The sequence below is a fragment of the Zootermopsis nevadensis genome, unplaced genomic scaffold, assembly GCF_977971745.1.
Source record: "Zootermopsis nevadensis isolate Lab colony 2312 unplaced genomic scaffold, Znev_1.0 Znev_ptg000017l, whole genome shotgun sequence".
NCBI classification, from domain to species: Eukaryota; Metazoa; Arthropoda; class Insecta; order Blattodea; family Termopsidae; genus Zootermopsis; species Zootermopsis nevadensis.
This window is the reverse complement of record NW_028259149.1, coordinates 15634578-15655866: the sequence shown is the minus strand read 5'-3', so window position 1 is coordinate 15655866 and position 21289 is coordinate 15634578. Positions and strand designations below refer to the sequence as shown.

Here is a 21289-nt window from a genome sequence, read left to right as displayed (position 1 = left end):
AACCATTCTATCGAGGATTGTCCCATTTGGGTTAATTTTCATCTTCCTTACTGCTTTCTCCAGGACTAAATTAAATAACATTCTTTAACTCCTCTGCTAATCGTAAATTTTACTGGAGTTTACTTCCTACGAATTAACGCCAACATATTTCTTTGTCCAGTACTGAACAATTTGCACTTGGTAATGTTTGTTAAAGGAGGAACATGAGATGCCAAATGTTGGCTGTGTAGATTTATGTGAAATCACGAAAATACACGGAATACAGGCTTATTTCTTTGACGATTTCTAAACGACAGGATTAAGAACGTTGTTCAGAGACATAAGTATTAGTGGTTTTAAAGATACGCTCCTGATTAAGTATTATGAAAATGTGTTAAGTAATTTTGGAAAATAAACAGACGACGCGCTCTGTGATGACAAATGTAAGTCTAAGCACCTACAGTCACGAACTTATTAGGTGTTTTCAATTTGAAGTATTCGGTTGAATAAAAATTGAATATTTGTGCAGACAAAATCTCACTTTATTAATCCCTTGTGGTTTGAGCATGACAGCCCAGTTATAAACGAACGGGACTCAATAAACTGACCGGCCACGGGTAGAACAGATCAGATGGCCATCCATTACCCATTACAACAGACATCTGAACCCTGTACGTCTAGCTGTCTGCAGTTTTTATTCCAGAACTCCAACTCAAACTACAGTTTTATAATCAGTCACGTGTTAGAACTAAATTCTCCATAAGATAATACACAAACTCACGCACTATTTTAGGCAGAGGCGAGTTTCATTTTAATTCCTGTTGTCAATAGCAACAATATTAATAATAATAATAATAAAAATTTATTGTTATAGGCCTGTACCAATCTAAATAACTTTCTATAACTCATCGAGCAGTCTTTTTTGAAAAAAACTAATAGTCACTAATCAAAAGAGTCCGCTACTAGACCAGCTCCCGAGCCAGATTAATCCAGTCAACAACCTCACACATTGCTTCTTTTATATTATTTTAACATAGACCTTCCATCAACCCCTAATTTTCTCGAGTGATATTCTTCCTTCTGTTTTTCTGATTAATATATTTGTATTTATGTATTTTTCATCTCTTACACTTACGTTAAATGCCCCGAAAAAAAACTTCCTATGAATTAAATGGGAAAAGGTGTTATAAATTATGTTAGACGATAATTCGTCCCTTTCATCAATATTAAGAATTATAGTGAAATTATATGTTGCCATAAGTTGAGTAATTGGTAAGCTGGTACTATCTAATGTCACCGAGGCTACATTAAACAGCTGTCAGCCGTCAGTAAAGTTTTCAATTACTGAGCGTCCGTTACATTGACGGTGCTCGATCCAGTGACCTCTGTTAGCTGTTTTGAATTAAATGCTCCCACGATTTTCCTCTCGCCTTCTTTCTTAGGACGGAAATGTTCTGTAAATGTAACCAGCTCTCCAGGCTGCACGTCCCTGGAAAGTAAAAACGTATCCCGTATTTGAATTGAATTTCTAAAGCAGTGCGTCTCTATGAATAGAGAATGTAACATGTACACCAGAACTTGTAACTTCTTTGTGAATGTAATTTTCACTTGTTACGAAGTTCCCAAATATTGTATCATTGCTATATTTTTATTTATAGGATTTAATTTTCATAATATTTATTATATATCCTTATATAACCTACTATGATTTAGTCCTGCTAATTTTCAATTGGATATTAACCCATAGAATTTAATATACAGTTACAAAACTTTCTGTTGTATTACTGAAAATAAAACTTTGGACGTATTAAACAGAATATTTACCATTTTGCTTGCAGAATGGGCAGTTTTAAGTTTTTTAATTTGTCTCTTGTGCAAGTAGCCTGTTTCTTACCAATGGTACACGAAGTGTCAGAATTAATACGCTCAAAACCTGACGATAAAAAGTGTCGACTCTTCAATTAAATGAACTAGTAATTTACTGTTTTTGAAGTGGAATTTTTAAATCTGAAACGTCTTTTCAGATTGTTGGCGTAGCCTACCTGTGCCTGACGATCTTGGGTCGCTGCAATCCGGGCCCCTCGACGCTGAAGCTACATTCTGTAAGGGGAATTGGTAGAGGGTTCTGGAATGAGAAGGTGGCTTGACAGGTCTGATCGACCTGTGCATTTCCTCGAATCTACAACATAAAAGTTTATTCAAAACAAATAACTAACTGAATTCTTCAACTCGCACTTCGCTGTATGTTCATCTAATTCTGTAAACTCTCGTCCAATGAGAGGAATACTTTCCTCGAAAGCGGAGTACAATTTATCTAGAATCTTTATTTTCCCATCTAGTGTCACAACAACAGCATCAGCTTGAACCTGGGAGCCAACTATTGGATTAATAAAATCTAGATAGGTTACGAGATTAGTTACTGTAGATTTAGATTTAGTAAAACCATGTTGACAAGGATTTAATTCAGACTTTACGTAATGTGAGACGTGATCATAAAACAGCAATCTTCATACTCACCGCTGTGAAAACCTCAAATCTTAGGGCGGTATCGCACTAGGATGCCAACGGGAGGCCATGGCGCAGCTGCCAGCATCTCGGCTAAACTCAATGCATTAATTTAGTAGTCATATATCGCACCTGGCATCCGTCTGGCAGCGCTTTCAACTTGGCATCGCTGCCAACCAAGATGCCAAGTTCAAATGCTACTGGCATCGCTGCCACGGCCAAGGCCAAATCAACATCACATGACAGTCTGGCCAGTCCATTGACGTCCGTGCGTGAATGTGCTTGTGTGTATTTCTGTTTCTTCCAAACGTGGATAATTTCGACACCGAAAGATTGATAATTGAAATTCAGTCCCGACTATGGGATTCATCTGCTATTGAATACGCAAACCGGGACTTGAAAAAAAGAAACTGGGAAAAACTTTTGGAAATATTTGGAGGAGATTTATTTACAGTAGAAAAGAAAGAATTTTGGGTAAGAAGTGTTTCTATGGCTTTATTTGTGGGGCCGCTTTCCAATATGGCAACTTGATTTATAAGTTTTTTTGTTTAGCAATCTATATATCTATCTATATATCACAAATAACGTGAATTAAGAAGAAACTTGCCTTTATAATGTTTTATTAAATAAAGTTTGTTCATGTAATATTACATGTGATTTGCAAGAACTGAAATATTTCAAATTCAATAATGGTATGGACATGCAAAGTGTGTGTATGGAGAATTTTTTTTTACTTATTTCTTCGTTACAGAATTGAAATTCACTCCAGGCATGTAGTTTTGATAAAGGTAAATCTCATTTTCTCAAAAGTGATAAAAGTGGACATTTCCCCTTGCTAATAGCCCTTCATTTCGTGATCTCATAATGTTGATCCATCTGTTCGCTCGACTGGCGTCGAAAGCTGGCAGCTTGTCTGGCGTCTTTTTCTGGCAGCTGGACGCCATGGCATCGCTGTTGGTGTCGCTGCCATGGCATCCTAGTGCGATACCGCCCTTACACAGTAAGAATGATGCTGGCTTTCCTGTGTTAAAGTGATTCACACTGAACGTACCTGGATGCTGAGTCTGGGCATCTGCAGTTGGAAGTCGTCCTCCTCACTCCACGTCTGATTCGTTTCCTTCACGTTCGCTATGGCGTATATTTTAATCAGACTCTTGTCAACTAACATGTCGATGTACTCTTTAGCTGTCACAGTGATACGCAATGTTTCCCCTGAAGCAGACCAAAGTTACAGACTCTCCTTGAAATTATAAGTCACTATAGGCACAGTTATATAAAATACATGAATAATTTACACGCCACGAGGCTTCAGACCAGTCGCACTTACTTTGTTCGGGCTTCACCAGAAATTCCCCGTTGGATTTCTTCAGTTTGTGTGCTGTGTTACCGGTATAATACACCGTGGAGGCTGACAACATTATAGAGATTGTTCGTAACTTCTCAGACTTATTCTAGAAGAAAATGCATGTTTTAGAGTGAAAACAATTTATAGCAGATGACTGAGGGACTGACAGGATGACATTAAAATACACCTAAGAAAAACACTTTCTGATTATGGGAGGTTGATGGAACTGTCTCAGGATTGCGTTCAGTACCAGGCAGTGGTACCATTGAGTATTATGGACGTTATACTTCCAGACAGTTTGCAGGATGGCGAAATTTCACTTTAAAGAACAAATGCGGGCGCTTGGAATTTCTAATATGCTGTCATTGATATCTGCCACACAGTAAAGAGATTCTAACCCAAACCTAATCGGAAAACTTCAACCCACATGGATTCAATTTAGCATCGCACGAGAAGAACGACAGAGAATTATAGCACATCAATAACAATTCAGTTTAACTAAGATCATTTGCTTGGCAACACGAAATACAGCAACTGTAGGGATTCTTTGTGATAATATTTTTATTATTATTAGTGTTCTGTCTGACAACAGGTCCATATGAACAGGATCCTTCCATCCTTTTCTCGGACTGGGACCTGTTCATATACGTTCTTGGCAGATGATCCAGAAGTGGTTTGCCATTGCCTTCTTCTGTGTGTGTGAATTGAGTAATTGTTGGGATGCCACGGAGAAACCGGGGAAGCCCCCGGAGGAAAACTCCGTGTTGCCTTGACCACGGCCTTGCCCAATACAAGTTATAAATCTGAGCACCACCGGGAATTGAACCCGGGACCCCAGGATTACAAGGCTAGTGTTCTGACCACTAGACCACCGTGGCGGTTTGTGATAATAATAATAGAAATAATAATGAAAGCACGTTTTGAGTTGCCAGTACCGTTTTAACGTTCTGAAAGACGGATAAATATAATTTGAAAACCCAGGATAGTATTAGGAAAAAATTTATAATTTTTAAGTCAATAAGACTGATAACATTAAGTGGTAAATTAAGCAATACCTTCATTAAACACAGTTATTTCTATAAGATAATTAAGTAACATTTAATTCCACGTTCCGCTTGGACGAGTACAACAAACTTACTTGAATGTGAACTGTCACGCTGAAATCCTGACCGAAGGGTATTTTATCGATTTCAACCAGATCAAAATGCACGTCTTCGTTCCCCTTTTTTGGGAAAGAGTAGTACTGCTGCGCCCTCTCTACACCTCTCACAGCATTAAACACGGTCAGACGCTCGGCTTCCGTACCTGATTTCGAGAAATCATCATTATCATTCCAATGACTAAGACTGCTTCAGATTCCACGTCCTAAGTGGCCGAATCTGACCAATCTTGCAAGAACGTGGTTTCTCAAGCTGAGTTATGAAGATGGCTGTCTTCTGAGATGTAGTCTAATGGATACTGACTGACGATTTGGAAGTTCTTAATATCTGTGTTATAAGAACGATTTTCAAAGTCTTCTAGATAGTCAAAAAGTTTCGGAGGATAATATTACCTCCATCTTCAGGGCTGAAAGCATGACTGATGTCAGGTGGATGCTACAACCTAAAAGGCCGTAATCGATACCTTCACCCACGCGTGAATATAAAATTTTAGTCAGAGAATGTGAACAGAAGTTTTCTGTCTTAACGAAAGTAATAAACTTCATTTTATTTTTGTATAATTACTCAAATTCGAACACGAGTTGACAAATAAGAGCTTTTTCAACTCAAATCCCAAGAAGACTGCAGTAAAATTGTTTTTATAACGCAAAACAATTATTTAATATTTTATAACCATTAAAATAGGACATCAGGCGTTTTAATACCTTTTTAAGACGTGTGTAAAATACCTTCAGGATTTTTATAATGACTGGTGATATCCTCGATGTCCATATCAGCATCATCATCGTCCTTATCATGTCGCTTGGTGACAATCTTCCTGCCCACGCTGCAAAATATAATTTTTTTAATATAATTTCCATGGTAGTCCCTAATATAAAAAAGTGTTAACACTTGTATGAGAATGAGTATGCTCTCTTGGGATGGAAACACATCCACGACAACAAATGAACTGTAGCAACGCTGATCGAGAAGAAAGGATTTCTGGACGTTTCCATATATATAAAACAGGAACGAATATGTTTTATTTATTATGATAAATATTTTTAAAGATTCTACATTCAGACTTCCATCTTTATACTTTTTTTATTTATTTTATTTAGTGTTCTGTCTGACGACAGGTCCATATGAACAGGATCCTTCCATCCTTTTCTCGGACTGGGACCTGTTCATATACGTTCTTGGCAGATGATCCAGAAGTGGTTTGCCATTGCCTTCTTCTGTGTGTGAATGGAGTAATTGTTGGGATGCCACGGAGGAAAACTCCGTGTTGCCTAGACCACGGCCTTGCCCAACACAAGTTATAAATTCGAACCCGAGACCCCAGGATTACAAGGCCAGCGTTCTAACCGCTAGACCACCGTACTCAAAATAAATAGTTGAATGCGTAAATTTTGTTTTCATGGTACACGAAGGGATGAAAACCATAGATTTAACCCATTTTTATCCACTGTTTCAGGCTATAAATAATGTACCTAGATGGCTGTCTTCTGGGTTGTGGCACCGTGTAGCCTGGTAGAAGTTTACAGAGCGCTAAAACCCAGAAGAGATTCATCTTGGTACTCACATCCCTGAGAACCTTAAATCCTACGACAAATTTGTATATTCCGCGACTGTAATCTTGAGACTTGCGGGGTGAGGAAGTGGGGTGAAGGAGGACAGATATCGTCTGCATTTAACGCTTCGGACTTCCTGCATTCCTTGCAAGTCTCAAGATTACAGTCGCGTACTCTACTAGTTATATATACGTAAATATTATTGTTTCTTACACTGTGTGTATTTTCATACATAATTTTGAATTAAAGTTTCATGTAAATATATTATAGGCACCATGAGTCAATGTTGAAATGTAAGCGATTTTCTTGTTTTTTTTTAAGAAACCGGACATAAAAATAAACAGTTTTGTACTTACCAATTTTACGACTTGTTGTTTAGAAGACATTTCTTTTAATACAGTCGTGGGGCATTCTCTTGTATTTTCTTGTATTAACAGTGTTGAAGTTAAACGGGATTGTGTTTTCATAAATAAATATTAACATTTCTATTCTCTTGCACTTTTGTCGTCTATTTATGTGGAGTACATAAAATAATCTAAAAAAAGATTAATAAATCTTAATATAATCTGTCGTACTTACTGATAATGATTAATGCGCAGGCGTGAGAAACCCCACTCCGACGTTTCGTCCTCTTGAAAGTGACACACGTCAGCGTTGACCTCTGAGAAGACAAATGGAGTATCATACGAGAAGCCAACTTCTCCACGTCGCACAGCCTCCACTGAGGACGGACCGCAGCGGTACAGGGCTGAAAACACCAGCCAACAGTCCCGCCAACTTCAAGCTTATTCCCTTTGCCGTAAAAACTACTGGTTTTCACATAAGACAACTGAAATACCAGATTAATCGAAACAAGGACGTGAACTTACTCAGGATAAGATTAATTGGATGGAGTGGAGGGGTTGTGAGCACGGCGATAAACCTTGGATTCCCGTAACATCTTGTACGTACCGTCGCTGGCTTCCTGAGGAGTGGCGTCGATGACCTGCCATCCGCCATATCCAGACGGCAAATCCGGTCGAGACATCCACACCTCGTTCCACACGTGGAAATTCCAGCAGGAGTCGTAGCAATCTCCTTCCGGGCCCCCATCTATTTCCTCTCCACTTCGATCAAAATATTTGTCCACGGTGAGTGAGGCGTTTGTATCGTGCGCAGAAACGTAGTTTGTAACAGAACGGCAAGGGATGCCCAGAGCCCGACACACTGTTAATAATTTCATGACAGCTTAACTTAGAACAGATACAGTATTCCACAACAAGAAAACTTCCCTCAAACCGGCAACAGGCGCCAAGTTGTTGTGAGATACAAAGATTTTACATCTGGAAACTGAACACATCTCAAACTCCAGCCAGATACAGTGGCTACGCGCAACAACCATCATATTAAACAAATCAAATATAATACTTCAAATAATTTACGCTTCGCCTTGGACTGGTGTTAGAACTGGCGTAAATTTAATGGATTACAACGCTATGACTCGGTTCTATCCGCCTCATTTGCGAAAATTAGTTAAACTTACCCGGATCTTCGTATTTTTGAGTTCGCCTGTACTTATTTCGCCCTGTCCCGTTTTTACCCAGGCATTAACCCTTTGAAGCCGAAGATCGTCTGAATATTATTTATGAATTCAGTCCGTACCGCGAAGAAAACACTACACCTCACCATTACGAAAATCAGCCGGTTAACCCTTTGAAGCCGAAGATCGTCTGAATATTATTTATGAATTCAGTCCGTACCGCGAAGAAAACACTACACCTCACCATTACGAAAATCAGCCGGTTAACCCTTTGAAGCCGAAGATCGTCTGAATATTATTTATGAATTCAGTCCGTACCGCGAAGAAAACACTACACCTCACCATTACGAAAATCAGCTGGTTAACCCTTTGAAGCCGAAGCTCGTCTTCATAATATTTACGAATCCAGACCGTATCGCGAAGAAAACACTACACCTCACCATTACGAAAATCAGCTGGTTAACCCTTTGAAGCCGAAGCTCGTCTTCATAATATTTACGAATCCAGACCGTACCGCGAAGAAAACACTACACCTCACCATTACGAAAATCAGCTGGTTAACCCTTTGAAGCCGAAGCTCGTCTTCATAATATTTACGAATCCAGACCGTACCGCGAAGAAAACACTACACCTCACCATTACGAAAATCAGCTGGTTAACCCTTTGAAGCCGAAGCTCGTCTTCATAATATTTACGAATCCAGACCGTACCGCAAAGAAAACACTTCACCTCACCATTACGAAAATCAGCTGGTTAACCCTTTGAAGCCGAAGCTCGTCTTCATAATATTTACGAATCCAGACCGTACCGCGAAGAAAACACTACACCTCACCATTACGAAAATCAGCTGGTTAACCCTTTGAAGCCGAAGCTCGTCTTCATAATATTTACGAATCCAGACCGTACCGCGAAGAAAACACTACACCTCACCATTACGAAAATCAGCTGGTTAACCCTTTGAAGCCGAAGCTCGTCTTCATAATATTTACGAATCCAGACCGTACCGCGAAGAAAACACTACACCTTACCATTACGAAAATCAGCCGGTTAATAATAAGTTCTGGGAAGACTTCATGATGCCTAGTTTCCTTCAAAAGTTCATTCCGTAGACTGATAGAAAGTCTGTATAAATTCTTCCTAGAATCTGTTTTTATACTCTACTGCTACGAAAAGAAGACTAAACTGCTTCAGAAATTGTACGGAAGGTACTCACTTCTAGTTTGTTGGTATTCAAATATTAATACGTGCTTAATAACCCATGTAGCTTTAACTATTAACAGATTTGTCAGCCACAACTTCGATTGAAATCAATAGACAAGCCTAACTATTAAATCTTTTGATTCGCCAGAGTTGAACCATGAGTCTTGTTCCTGTTTAGTAATAAAGAGAATTTCTGTTCTTGTTCGTCGGAGACTCACCGGTTACGACGACGGCCGAGAACACCCAGCACTGCCCGTATTTGACAGGACGCCCCCCTTCCTTCAGGTACTGTTCAAAAATGGCAACACTTCCTGTCCAAGCGTGCGGAGCAGTTCCGGACTCGAACTTCCCGTCCCAACAGCCAACTAGTAGACCGTTGTCGTCATTGGAATTAATCTGAACGAGTTAAATGCACATCTTTCCAACCGCGTTCTTTGCAATTTTTATGTAACTGGCCTTAATGTTTGATTACACAGCTACAAATTTGTTGTTGTAGTCTTAATGACCTCTACATAGAGACACAGATTATTTTACTCATAATCTATTCAGCTTAATTTAAATTATATATAATTGTGCTTGTTAATTATCTCATCACCTAATATATACAAACCACATACAGTATAACATAACCCATTTTTTTTAAAAAAAAATTAATTCGACCTTAAAACTTACTATGGCAGAAATGGCTCTCGCCATCTGGACAGGGTTTCCACGATCAGCGTGTTTCAGTTTGGACAGCTCGAGGAGGTACATGATCGCTGGGAGAACTACGTCGTCATACTGACCAAAAATCCATCGTTTTCCCTCAGGACGTCTAGAGGACCCCTTCCACACTTTCCCGCTCTCGTTCAGAACAAATTCCCGCAACAGATCCTCACCCTCCAAGTACACGGCGTCATCTGAGAGAAGGACGAAGGGGGAAACACTGAACGAAGAAATAACAAACCTCCTCTTTTCTCCTTTTATGTCTTTCTTCCTTATCCTTCTGCTTTCTTCCTCCATTCTCTATTTGTGTTTCTTTAGTTTTCTTTTTCATACTCTCTTCTTTGACGTTAACCTCTTTCAACCATAGAAGTTTGCTAATTCTTATTCTCCCTTTGATCCGGCTTATTCCATTACACAAAACAAAAATTAATTTCATATGTCGTGCACCAAAAATACGTACGTGCAGAGGAGATACAGCTCCACGCTTCACATGTACCAATATAAACGCATACGAAATCAATGAATCGAAAAGGGATTCCAAGAAGTTGTCTCTAGGCGACCTACGGGCAATTTAGAAACTGGCACAAAGTGTACAGAACTATTGATGATAGTAAATTTCACTGCTTTGAAACTACAGATCCAATTCGGCGTCATTCTGCATTTTATCCGGTCGCCTTTTTTTTCGTGTTTATCTAACTTCTATAGCCTATAGCCCACATTGGGACTGTACGATACTAATTAGATACCAATTTTCTGTAAATGTAAGATCCAGTTTACTGTCAAAGGCCAATATTAAGTTTTTGGTATCTCAGGATCGGTACTCTTCAAATGCATTTAATATCTTTGCACATCACATGTGGTCTACTGTAATTCTGTTTCGATTACGCGTACACTGATGTGAAAACAAGCTGATTAAATTAACCTCTTTAACACTTGGAAACACACAAAAAATAATAGAGAGTAAGGAATAAAGAGAAAATGTTTAAGGAGAAAGTGAGAGACACTGGGGAAGGATTTTATTATTTATTTAGTGTTCTGTCTGACGACAGGTCCATATGAACAGGATCCTTCCATCCTTTTCTCTTCTCGGACTGGGACCTGTTCATATACGTTCTTGGCAGATGATCCAGAAGTGGTTTGCCATTGCCTTCTTCTGTGTGTGAATGGAGTAATTGTTGGGATGCCACGGAGGAAAACTCCGTGTTGCCTAGACCACGGCCTTGCCCAACACAAGTTATAAATTCGGGCACCGCCGCGAATCGAACCCGGGACCCCCAAGATTACAAGGCCAGCGTTCTAACCGCTAGACCACCACATCTTATTATTATTTAGTGTTCTGTCTGACGACAGGTCCATATGAACAGGATCCTTCCATCCTTTTCTCGGACTGGGACCTGTTCATATACGTTCTTGGCAGATGATCCAGAAGTGGTTTGCCATTGCCTTCTTCTGTGTGTGAATGGAGTAATTGTTGGGATGCCACGGAGGAAAACTCCGTGTTGCCTAGACCACGGCCTTGCCCAACACAAGTTATAAATTCGGGCACCGCCGGGAATCGAACCCGAGACCCCCAGCGTCCTAACCGCTAGACCACCGTGGCTATGAAAAGATATTATTGCATTGCTAAAAGGACATCAAGGTTTGCCTGAAGATGAGGAAGAAACTGGGTAACATGAGAGAAGTATCAGAAGAAAGAGGCACTGCGCACCTTTGCACCATGGGTTGAACAGGACGTAGATGTCTTCCTCGAACCGGAAGTCATTCCTCGCGTCTCTCCGTCCGCTGCAATTTGTCTGTATGTTGCATCGCCAGATGCCAACCTGAGCCGAGACTGAGATTTGAACCTGCGCAGGAAAAACTTCAATGTTCAGGCAAAGATAATGATGATACGTAACGGTGGTTAGAAATTTCTTGAAACACTTTGCTACATAACCAAACTTTTTTTGCCGATTTCGTACAATAAACTTGCTACTTCAATATGTGAATGTGCTCATTATGAGAAACTGAAAAGTAGGTTCTGTGTTGGGTGGAGAAGAATTGTAGCAAGCAGCTTCTCTCCGAGTACTTCACAATCCACATTCGTTCGTCACATTTCCAAAGGCATAAGGAAGCCATAGATTCATTACCGTTGTCACAAAAAACCTCTAATGGCCCGTATCCCGTATAAATTAAGTCCTCATTCTAGCACCCTATTTAAACCCATTTAAGTTAGCATCTACGCCTCTCAAGTGACCTATTTCCTTCAGATATTCTAACCAGAATTTTGTTTTCATTTCCATCTTCCTATTACTTCCTCTCTCTTCATCATCATTATAATCGATTATGCGGTTGGTCCGTTCTGCCTCCTAAATCTTGCGTCATAATTTTTCCATTGGTCTTCCAAGAATTACGTTTTATCATGAAGTCCATCTAGGTATCTGACAATCTACTCTTCTAGCTGCCCCACTTTCGTAAATAAATGATCCAATATTTAAATCAGTCTTTCTCCGCGTAATACGTCAATTTACAACCTAAAACGTGGAGGACTGCACTTAACAATTCATTACACTGTTACAACTTCTGGGATACTTTCCATAGAACGCCATTAACTTTAGAACATGTGGTAGAAATTTGTTAATTACGAACTTTAAACTGTACAGTGCACGTTGCAATTCGTTCTCGCCTTCAGCCAATAATATTAGGTCGCAACGATAGAGACCTTATCGCGGGTCATACACATTACCCTTTTAATTCCAACGTCTAACAATATCGTCAAAATTATATAAAAATTGGGGACCAAAAATAATATAGTCATTGAATATTCTGGCCAAGGGGTTACACTCGTACCTCGTATTCGGCAGGGATGGGGTTAAAATCTAGGCCCGGAGACCGGCTACCCTGATTGGTTCTCAGCAGTCTCTGCCATTATTTTAGAAAATTCTATATTTGAATTATGTATGCCACAAGTTTTCTTATTTTTAATTAATTTTGATGACTATTGTAATTTATCAAACGTACGTACCTGGAAAGTAACCGTGTTCCCGTCCTGATGATGAACCCTCACGTCCCATCTTTTCTTATCACTTGTCAACTTCTTCTGGTACGTCACAGACAGAATCACACGTGTCCCTTTAGTTACAGTCGGTTTCGGACCTGGAACACGTAGCCTACACTCGTACAGTCTCAAATGACAGAATGATTATAAGAAGTGACCACGAGAGGACGCTGAAGTGAACGCAAGAGAGAGAGAGGTAAAAAATGTACACAGAATTTTGGTCGGAAAAGTGGAAGGTAAAAGACTATTCAGAAAACTGAAGCATACGTAGGTGGATAACATGTTACCGTAAAAGCCCGAATGTTGGTGAAACCTAGGATTTAGCAGACAAACCTAGGTTTAACCAAAGTGTTGGTGAAAGCTCGAAAAAAGAACTATTCGCGTCTTATTTCGGAGTCTTACCAATGGGTATTGGTAAATGTTAGGATTAACCATAAGCAGGTCGTAAAAGGTTAGGTTATATGTCTCATATTTTTTGTTTAACAATTTTTATATTTTTGTTTAAATCTTGTCAGTCTAATCACAATAAAATTCCTATCAAATATTAAAATATTACAATAATTAACATTTAAATATTTAAAATATATTAAATGATGTTCTCTATCGAAATGTTCGATTTACATTAGATCATCACTTTTTTACACGACATGTTTCAGTTCTAAAAGAACAATCTTCAGGTGTATAAAATTATATAAACTTAAATATAATTTCTTAAATGGTACCCGCGATCCTCACCGACGTCTGTCAAGTTTTATCTGTAGGTCTCTAGTTAAAACAATGATATAAGAGTTTCCTATTTACTATAATAAATTTATCTGGCACTCACCAAAACCAAACTGCAACCGGATGATGTCTCCAGCAGGGTCGTACTGCCTGTCGAACCGAACGGCGAAAAAGAAGGGTAATCCCCTGCGGAGGACAGGAGTTGCTGTAGGATCCTGGACCAGTTCGAACTGATCTGTGTGGTGCTCCTTAGCATTGTCCCGGGCGTAGAACCCGCACAAGTCCACCTTGAGGGGGAGGTTCTGGGGCTCCTTTCCTGCAAGAGAACACAACATTGACAGAGGCGGTCGGGGTTCCTTCGTATTAGCCAGTTCCATAGAGCACAGACCTTCTTGGCAAGCTAGCAGTCGTTCAGCTATTTAAGAAGTTCACTTCCGAAGGTTAATTGCCGTGTTTTTACTTTGAGCTAAGAGACAAAATTTCACCCTTACCCGCTCTTATGATGGATTTACTACACACTGTCAAGTTACTATACCATTCTTTCCTCGTAAATAACTTTGTTGTCTATCAACCTATTTTACACACAACTATCTTTATTTATTTATTTTGTATTCATCCACTTTATCCACTACATATTATTAACTGTATGTCACCCGATATTAAACACAAAGTCAACATTAAAAACTGGTTTAGAATTTAATTTAAATACTTCAACCAACATATGTAATAAAAGTTGTTAAAATCTACAATGCTATTCACGCCACATTTTTCTATCTCCAAGGATCCTGTTTACATTTATTTATATATATGTATATATATATAAAATACATCGTTTCTTCGCAGGTAAATAGTAGATTATTTTTGTTTATGTAACGTGAATAACGTTATAGTTCAACTACTTTTAGCACACATATTTGTTGCAGTTTTAAAAATTATTTTTAGCCAATTTTCAATTTTAATGTTTATTATATACTGACATATAGCCCATAATATCCTTAATATTCGCTGATATCACTTGAAGATGGTTCTTTTTGTGCCGAAACATGTACTGAATGAAGTGGATGAATGGGAATAAAATAAATGGTGATAGTTGTGTTGATGAATCTTGCATTATTCAATTAATTCAATTCAATTCAATTAATTTATTTACGTGTTTGCCAACAGCAAGAAGCTGGCTGTGTAACTACTTTTGATTTTTCTTTAGAAATTTTCCAGTCACCACGCCCAGACCGGTTGTGAGCCCCGCACAGTTTCCTACCATATGGGTCCCGGAAAATTTATTCTCGAAATCAGCCGAAGCCAGAATCTGATCACACATCCATCTATTAAAAATTCGCGGAGTTAGACCTCGGTTCCCTATAAATGGCTTGAGACTTCTAATTTATCATCTAGGAGAGCTCGAATAAACTTAGACCGCCCACCTGGCTGGCTAACAGAATTCTCCGCTTCGCGCCGTCGGTTGTACTGCGACCCGAAGTTTGTCATCATGTTACGGACATAATTCCGGTACTCGCCGCTGTTCCAGACCTCGGAGGTTCCAGCTCCGGGAGCATTCGGTCTCGCCATTGTTGCGTCTCAGCAGCCTGAACAGCAGAACTGAGGAAAAAATAGTAACCTCTGCAAAATTACTCAAAATCTACAATACTTACTTCAAGTCCCTGAGCACTGCAGGTCCCAACTTTCCGTTGGCTTTGATCTATCAGACAGTTGGTAGGACTCCTTGGACGAGGGATCGGCCATCGCAAGGCCTCTACCTGTACACAGGACAGCACAACACAGAAAAACATCCATGGCTTGAGTGGGATTCGAACCCACGGTCCTAGTGACCAAGAGGCACAAGGCCCACGCCTCAGACCACGCGGCCACTGTGACGGCCAAAATTTACAATAACGGCTATATTTTCTGAAACTTACAGACGGCTTATAACTGAAGAACTTGAAGAGACAATCTGAATTCATTCCACTACGTTGCTGTTGTTATATTTTCCCCCCTTAACTGGATTGGTTATTTGAACCTGTTCACTCATTGCGCAGTGGCAAACATTCCTTAGAAACGTGGATTTATATTAATGTATATCGCTCATAAAGGCTATCGATCATAGATAATTGAGAACGATACACATTGGCGTAAATCTATACAGAATTCCTCAGACGAAATTTATTACTGATAATTGTGCTGATAAACAATCACCCGACAGAACACGATTTCATGTGACCTTAGTAAGTTGCGTTTAAATAATTCTTCAAGTGTCCGATAGAAGGATGTCCTGTTATTTCTTTATCCGTGTATCATCAATTATAGCAGTGATTCAGGATCTCTTAACTTCACAACTACACTGGCATAACATTTGCATCGCAATTATTACATAACTCTTGTGCCTACACATCTGACGAGGAAGTGTACGTCCTATTGAAATGCTGTAATAACGTCTTATTAAATTATATCTACAATTCATCTGCATTTGTGTCCGGTGCACTGGGTGACACGTTCTAGTGTTTGCCACACCTGATACCTATTCAAGTTAGGAAGATTTTTATGGTTTCCCTTAGCCTCTCCATACAAATATTGGGTAGCATCTCAACATTTTCTATGATAAGTTTATACAACTAATTGAGTTCGCCCATCCCATGGTAAGTCATACGTCCCACTGTAGAAAACCTATAAGCAGTGGGACTTACGAGTATATGAAGACCTCCCATAGTTTACAGCCAGTTAGTTAAAACTTACCAAAATACTCAAAATATATAATAAAAATGTAAACCCATTCGTTTAAAACATATTTCGATATGATATACACGTAACTAAACAAGGTTCATGGAGCAGATTCCTCTTAACAGTTAAACTACACTCTCACTCAGCTACTCAATAAATTCTGTCAAAACCGTGTCCATAACAGCCCCGATACGTTCAGTCTACACCCCAACACCTAATTCCTTTAACAACCGTTTAATATTACAGCCACATTTGCGCAAAAACTTCCAAATGTTCTCCTCATTTACCTTCATTTTAAAATTTTTGATAGCATCTCCATGCAAATTATATAGGCTGCTATCCATTATTACCCCCCTTCGTTTGATTTCCATAATAATATTTTATAGACAGTGCAAATTATGGAAGTTCTTATATACTGTATTTAATCAAATTCTAGAAGAAATAATTTATGTGATTGTTTAGAATCTGTAGTGTTCATTAACTAAGGACAGAACTGTGTCTGTGAAAAAAAACGTTTTAAAATACGTAGGTTCTATTTCAATTGATCTTTAATATTTTAATATTTTCCGTCAAATCACAATTTTAATAAGATAATAAAATATAAAATATTTAAAATATCATTTATATTTTATATTTTATTATCTTATTAAAATTGTGATTTGACGGAAAATATTAAAATATTAACCTAATTCACAATATGACGCAAATATACTACCTTACCTTTCAATTGATCTGTTCATTTTTAATTTTTATTTTGTCTCTTGCTATTATCAGACGTGTTTGGTGAACCACATGCTTGTAGTTTCAGTGTCAATTCTTACGTTTCCGTGGATATAAGTATTGGTTAGTTTACAGGTACCTACCTAGTGGCACATAAGATGCGAACCTAAGTAGAAACCAACTGGCAAAACTGTCCGAGACGCTACAATTTAAATGCAGGCGGCGTTGGCAACGTGCCTCTGAGCCTCGCTCGATGAGGCGTGCACATTTTCCTCCTAATGCATTAAATGTCTGCAGGAAACTCGACCTTTCGCCGTTTGTGCCATCATCCTATAAATCATGTTTGCGATGACTGCAATGAATATTCTCGATGTTGCCACTTGTTGATGCAAACATGTATCATTTTATAACATAGAATTTGCTTCTAAGTTGCTGAAGAAAGATTTGGCAAGTCCACAATTCACTGAGACAGTCACGTAAACAAAATTAATAAAATTAAATTAGACTTAAATTTAAAACTTGCCCTAAACGTTCCGATGTGAAGTAACGTTTTCACAGCCCAACAAATTCAATCATGCTTCAAGTATTAAATAACCATTCACAATTACGGCCCCTACGGCAGTCTGTGTTTTATTCGTGAAGGCGAACAGGTCAAGGAATGTGACCGACGGCGAGCCGGAATCCGTCCCTAGTCGTGTCCATATCATTATTAAAATACTTAACGCGATCCCGCACAAGTCTGTTAGACAATCACCACAAAACCGTTCTTTCATTACATAAAGCGAAACTCGAAATCCCTTTAATTCAGTAAAATCTCTGCGATTCAGAAGAAAACATGCGATATTTTAGGTTTTCACGGCGGCGAGTATGAAGATCACTGTCATCTGGGACGTGCGTGGTGTAGTCTGATAGAAACCGACACAAAAGTTTAGAAATTCTCACTGCCTCCATCCCTGTAAAAATCACCTTCAAGACAAATCTATCTCGCCATCCTTATTGATTCTTGTTATATGACGATGGCTTTTTGGCTTTGGAAATTATGTGGCCACGCGGTCTGAGGCATGGACCTCGTGCACCTGCCCGCTGCGACCGTGGGTTGGATGTTTGTTCGCGTCTCCTCTTCCAGTCTGGTGGATAAAGACTGGCCACGGAAGGCAAGGCGAAACCACCGTGGCACTTTCTCAAGAAAATCCCGAAAAGCCTTGACCATAGACGACGAAAAAAATGTGATGGGAATGTAATCGTAAGTAAAAACTGAAGGAAACCACAGACAGTCTTACGGTATTATGCCATCTATCACGTAAAGAGACTAAGAAAAATCACGAAGACCTCTTGTCATTACATTTGTTCAAGCACAGTATTAACTCAGCTATTCACTTTGTGCTTTTATGAAATGACATGGAATAAACTGGCTCATTTACAATGACTTTTGGTAACCTCGAGATCTGCTAAGAAAGGACGGACTGTCGACACAGACCTCTGTATACAGATTGAATGTTTCTCTAAAAGCCTGTAACAATAGATGATTCATAGATTATTGTCTGAGACAGGTATTTGATATGATGTTTCGGGAAAGATTTGTCACAATTTTTATTTTCATATTAGTGTCAACGATTCGGATCGAACACTGGCCCTTTTGAATACGCTAAACACTACACCACGGAAATTGCGCCAAGCATTGCTACTGATATCAAAGTAAGAAATTGATAAAACTGTCAGGATAATGGCAATCAATCACACGAAGACGTAAGTACAGCCAGCTTCCAATACGTCGTGTATCGTCTAAACCTCAGTCAAAAGACAACAGACAATGTCCAATATAAATCTACGCAGAACGCCTAGGAAGTCCTTTAAACGTCGTGTAGGTTATTTTAGTGTATTTTTATGAGCGTCCCAAGGATAACAGCTTTCATATTTCAGGACTTCGTTTTCTTTACGTTGAGTTACCTAAAATACAAACAACTCTTCTTCTTATTTTATTCCTTTTATATTCCACATCACATATTCCTTTTTATACGTAATTCCGTCAATATTATCTGTGACGAAACGTCCTGCGATCAACTAAAGAAAGATATTACATACTGGACTTGAGCAATGCTTATAATAGAACACGCTATCGAAACATTAAGTTACATAATCAAAGCTAACTAGTTATTAGCTATTCAACCTATATGAGCACACAAAGAAATACACTGCCTAACAAGTTATGAGATGAAGGATAATTGTCGACTTGTCTCGTATAAATTACACACAGCTCAATTAAAACTTATAAATCAACCGCATGTAACTTAAGGGTATAAAGTGATTTTATAAGCACTGCATTACATCTATTTGTCTAAAGCAGAGATTTCCAAAATTTTATACCTTGCGCACCCCTTTAAAACATTTCATAAATTTCAAGGCCCCACCCCTTCCAGAACAGGTGCAAGCAAATAGATTTGACATAAAATTTAGCTATGAGTATACATTTTTTTTATAATTTAGTATATATTATGCAATGCATTTAATTTAAAAAAAACTGTAATAAAATATACGCTCTGAATTCTACAGCACTGTAAGACAACTAAACTGCCTCAACCAAGCAAAGGATGTTAAAAATGTTTCTCCATTTTTCGTTAAAAAAAGTTTTTCATATAAACAACACGACCCCCAGGGGAGGGGGGGGCACACTTTGGGAACCTCTAGTCTAAAGCTTTTTGACGGAGATGTGTATAAATCTGATGCATGAACCTTTTCGTATATTAATTAATAAATCAAATTAACAGGCACAAGATTCCAAAAGACATTAAATTGACAGACGAAAGAAAATTACCAAGTATATGCAACACTTAAATTATTACGTCTGTAAACAAGGCACTGGCGAAATATGGAGCAAGTTATATGACATTTAAGTAACGAGACATGGTCCAACTGCTTTCAGCTTAGGAATGTGGAAAATCAAAGCGATGAATCGAACAAGAAAACTAAAAGTTGCGTCAATGAAGAGCATCTAGATAGCTTATTCGGAACCAGAACCCCAAGGGGGCCCGTCACGGTTTCCACCACATTGCATTATACCTTAGATCAACAAGCTCAGAATTTCGGAAATATATCTCGAAACACTTTCACTTGTTACAAAAATAAATAACAGAAAGAATGCAGTAAAATAATGATACAGCAACCGATTTTGTTACACATTCCTTAATTTCAATTTGTATATGTTGCTTTGTGGAAACAATGCACTGAAAGGGAAGACTGTTCACTCATTCATTGCCTATTAATACACGTATACATTTGCACAACTCAGCACGCGGTGTTAACATTTCGCAGCTTTCGTATTTTAGTCAAAGATAAGTGATGACCTTAAACTCTGCATGCTGCTGTTACACTTTTCAATTTTTTTTTTAAAAAAATGCATTTTTAAGTACATTAGACGCTGAAATTTTCTAGTTTTCTCATCCTGTAAGATCAATTTCAATATTTATTTTCCCCAGTTACGCGTAGATATCCAAACTGGTCTGTTTGTCTTTTCCCCTTTAGGTTTACCAACAAACATTTTGAGAGCATTTCTCATACATATAAAAAATTTCTCCCATCTCTTTGGCTGCCTCGCCCTTACAACTTTTGGTGAACAATAAAAATTATGACGCTCCCCAGTGCAAAATTTCCTCCATCCTCCTGCAACTGACTACCCCTATCACAATTAGCTGTAACTAAAAAAAAAATGACATTATTATTTCAGTCAGAACTCCTCTTACAAACTGCGAATGCTGAGAATCACGGTACCTTTCTTTATCCCGGAACAAGAAGCCGACCAGCTGGCACGATACGCACTCTGCAACAAGTGGATGCCCTTCCTGGGCCTCGTCGCTTTAAATACCAGTTGTGACGATTTGCCTGAGGAAAAGGGCACAAAATTTCACATGAAAAAATCTCCACAAGGGGGGGAGGGGGGAAGGAGAGGACCACAACATGTTTGTTCATCTCCCATACAATCAGAATACTTTAATAATTAGCTGTGTTTTTTTCCATTCTTTGTCCCCCAAAGTACCAAGAAGTGTTCAAATTCAGGTCATTCGGCCTGTCGTACGTTTCGATATCCGAGCAGCGGAAGCCTTTGGTGATTCACACAGCGTGGAAATGTGTTACTTGGAT

The 21289-nt window shown here is 38.7% G+C and overlaps 1 protein-coding gene across 3 annotated transcripts; it reads right to left on the bottom strand.

Annotated features, from left to right (window-relative positions):
- Positions 1 to 499: 499 nt before the first annotated feature.
- On the bottom strand, positions 500 to 21031 carry LOC110832411 (hemocyte protein-glutamine gamma-glutamyltransferase-like). 3 transcript variants are annotated; one of them, XM_022069377.2, is made up of 15 exons: positions 20921 to 21031; positions 15145 to 15319; positions 13827 to 14039; positions 12968 to 13098; positions 11675 to 11810; positions 9934 to 10160; positions 9480 to 9657; positions 7494 to 7748; positions 7122 to 7290; positions 5718 to 5815; positions 4968 to 5134; positions 3812 to 3935; positions 3536 to 3696; positions 2022 to 2158; positions 500 to 1468 (listed from the first exon to the last, which is right to left on the bottom strand). In XM_022069377.2, exons 2-15 carry the CDS (start codon positions 15287 to 15289, stop codon positions 1321 to 1323), a joined length of 2289 nt encoding a protein of 762 aa, XP_021925069.2. In that variant the 5' UTR covers positions 15290 to 15319; positions 20921 to 21031; the 3' UTR covers positions 500 to 1320. The 3 variants fall into 3 exon arrangements, with proteins under 3 accessions (XP_021925069.2, XP_087206738.1, XP_087206739.1); XM_087350612.1 differs by lacking the exon at positions 20921 to 21031 and adding an exon at positions 17299 to 17448; XM_087350613.1 differs by lacking the exon at positions 20921 to 21031 and adding an exon at positions 15637 to 15786.
- Between the last annotated feature and the right edge of the window lie 258 nt (positions 21032 to 21289).

Excerpts from the sequence above, each read along its gene's own strand:
- LOC110832411 (XM_022069377.2), bottom strand. The coding sequence starts at position 15,289 with ATGGCGAGACCGAATGCTCCCGGAGCTGGAACCTCCGAGGTCTGGAAC. Across the intron at positions 7,291-7,493 it reads TCCTCAGGAAGCCAGCGACG|CCCTGTACCGCTGCGGTCCG; the intron begins GTACGTACAAGA and ends TGGTGTTTTCAG. Across the intron at positions 3,936-4,967 it reads GCGTGACAGTTCACATTCAA|AATAAGTCTGAGAAGTTACG; the intron begins GTAAGTTTGTTG and ends ATTTTCTTCTAG.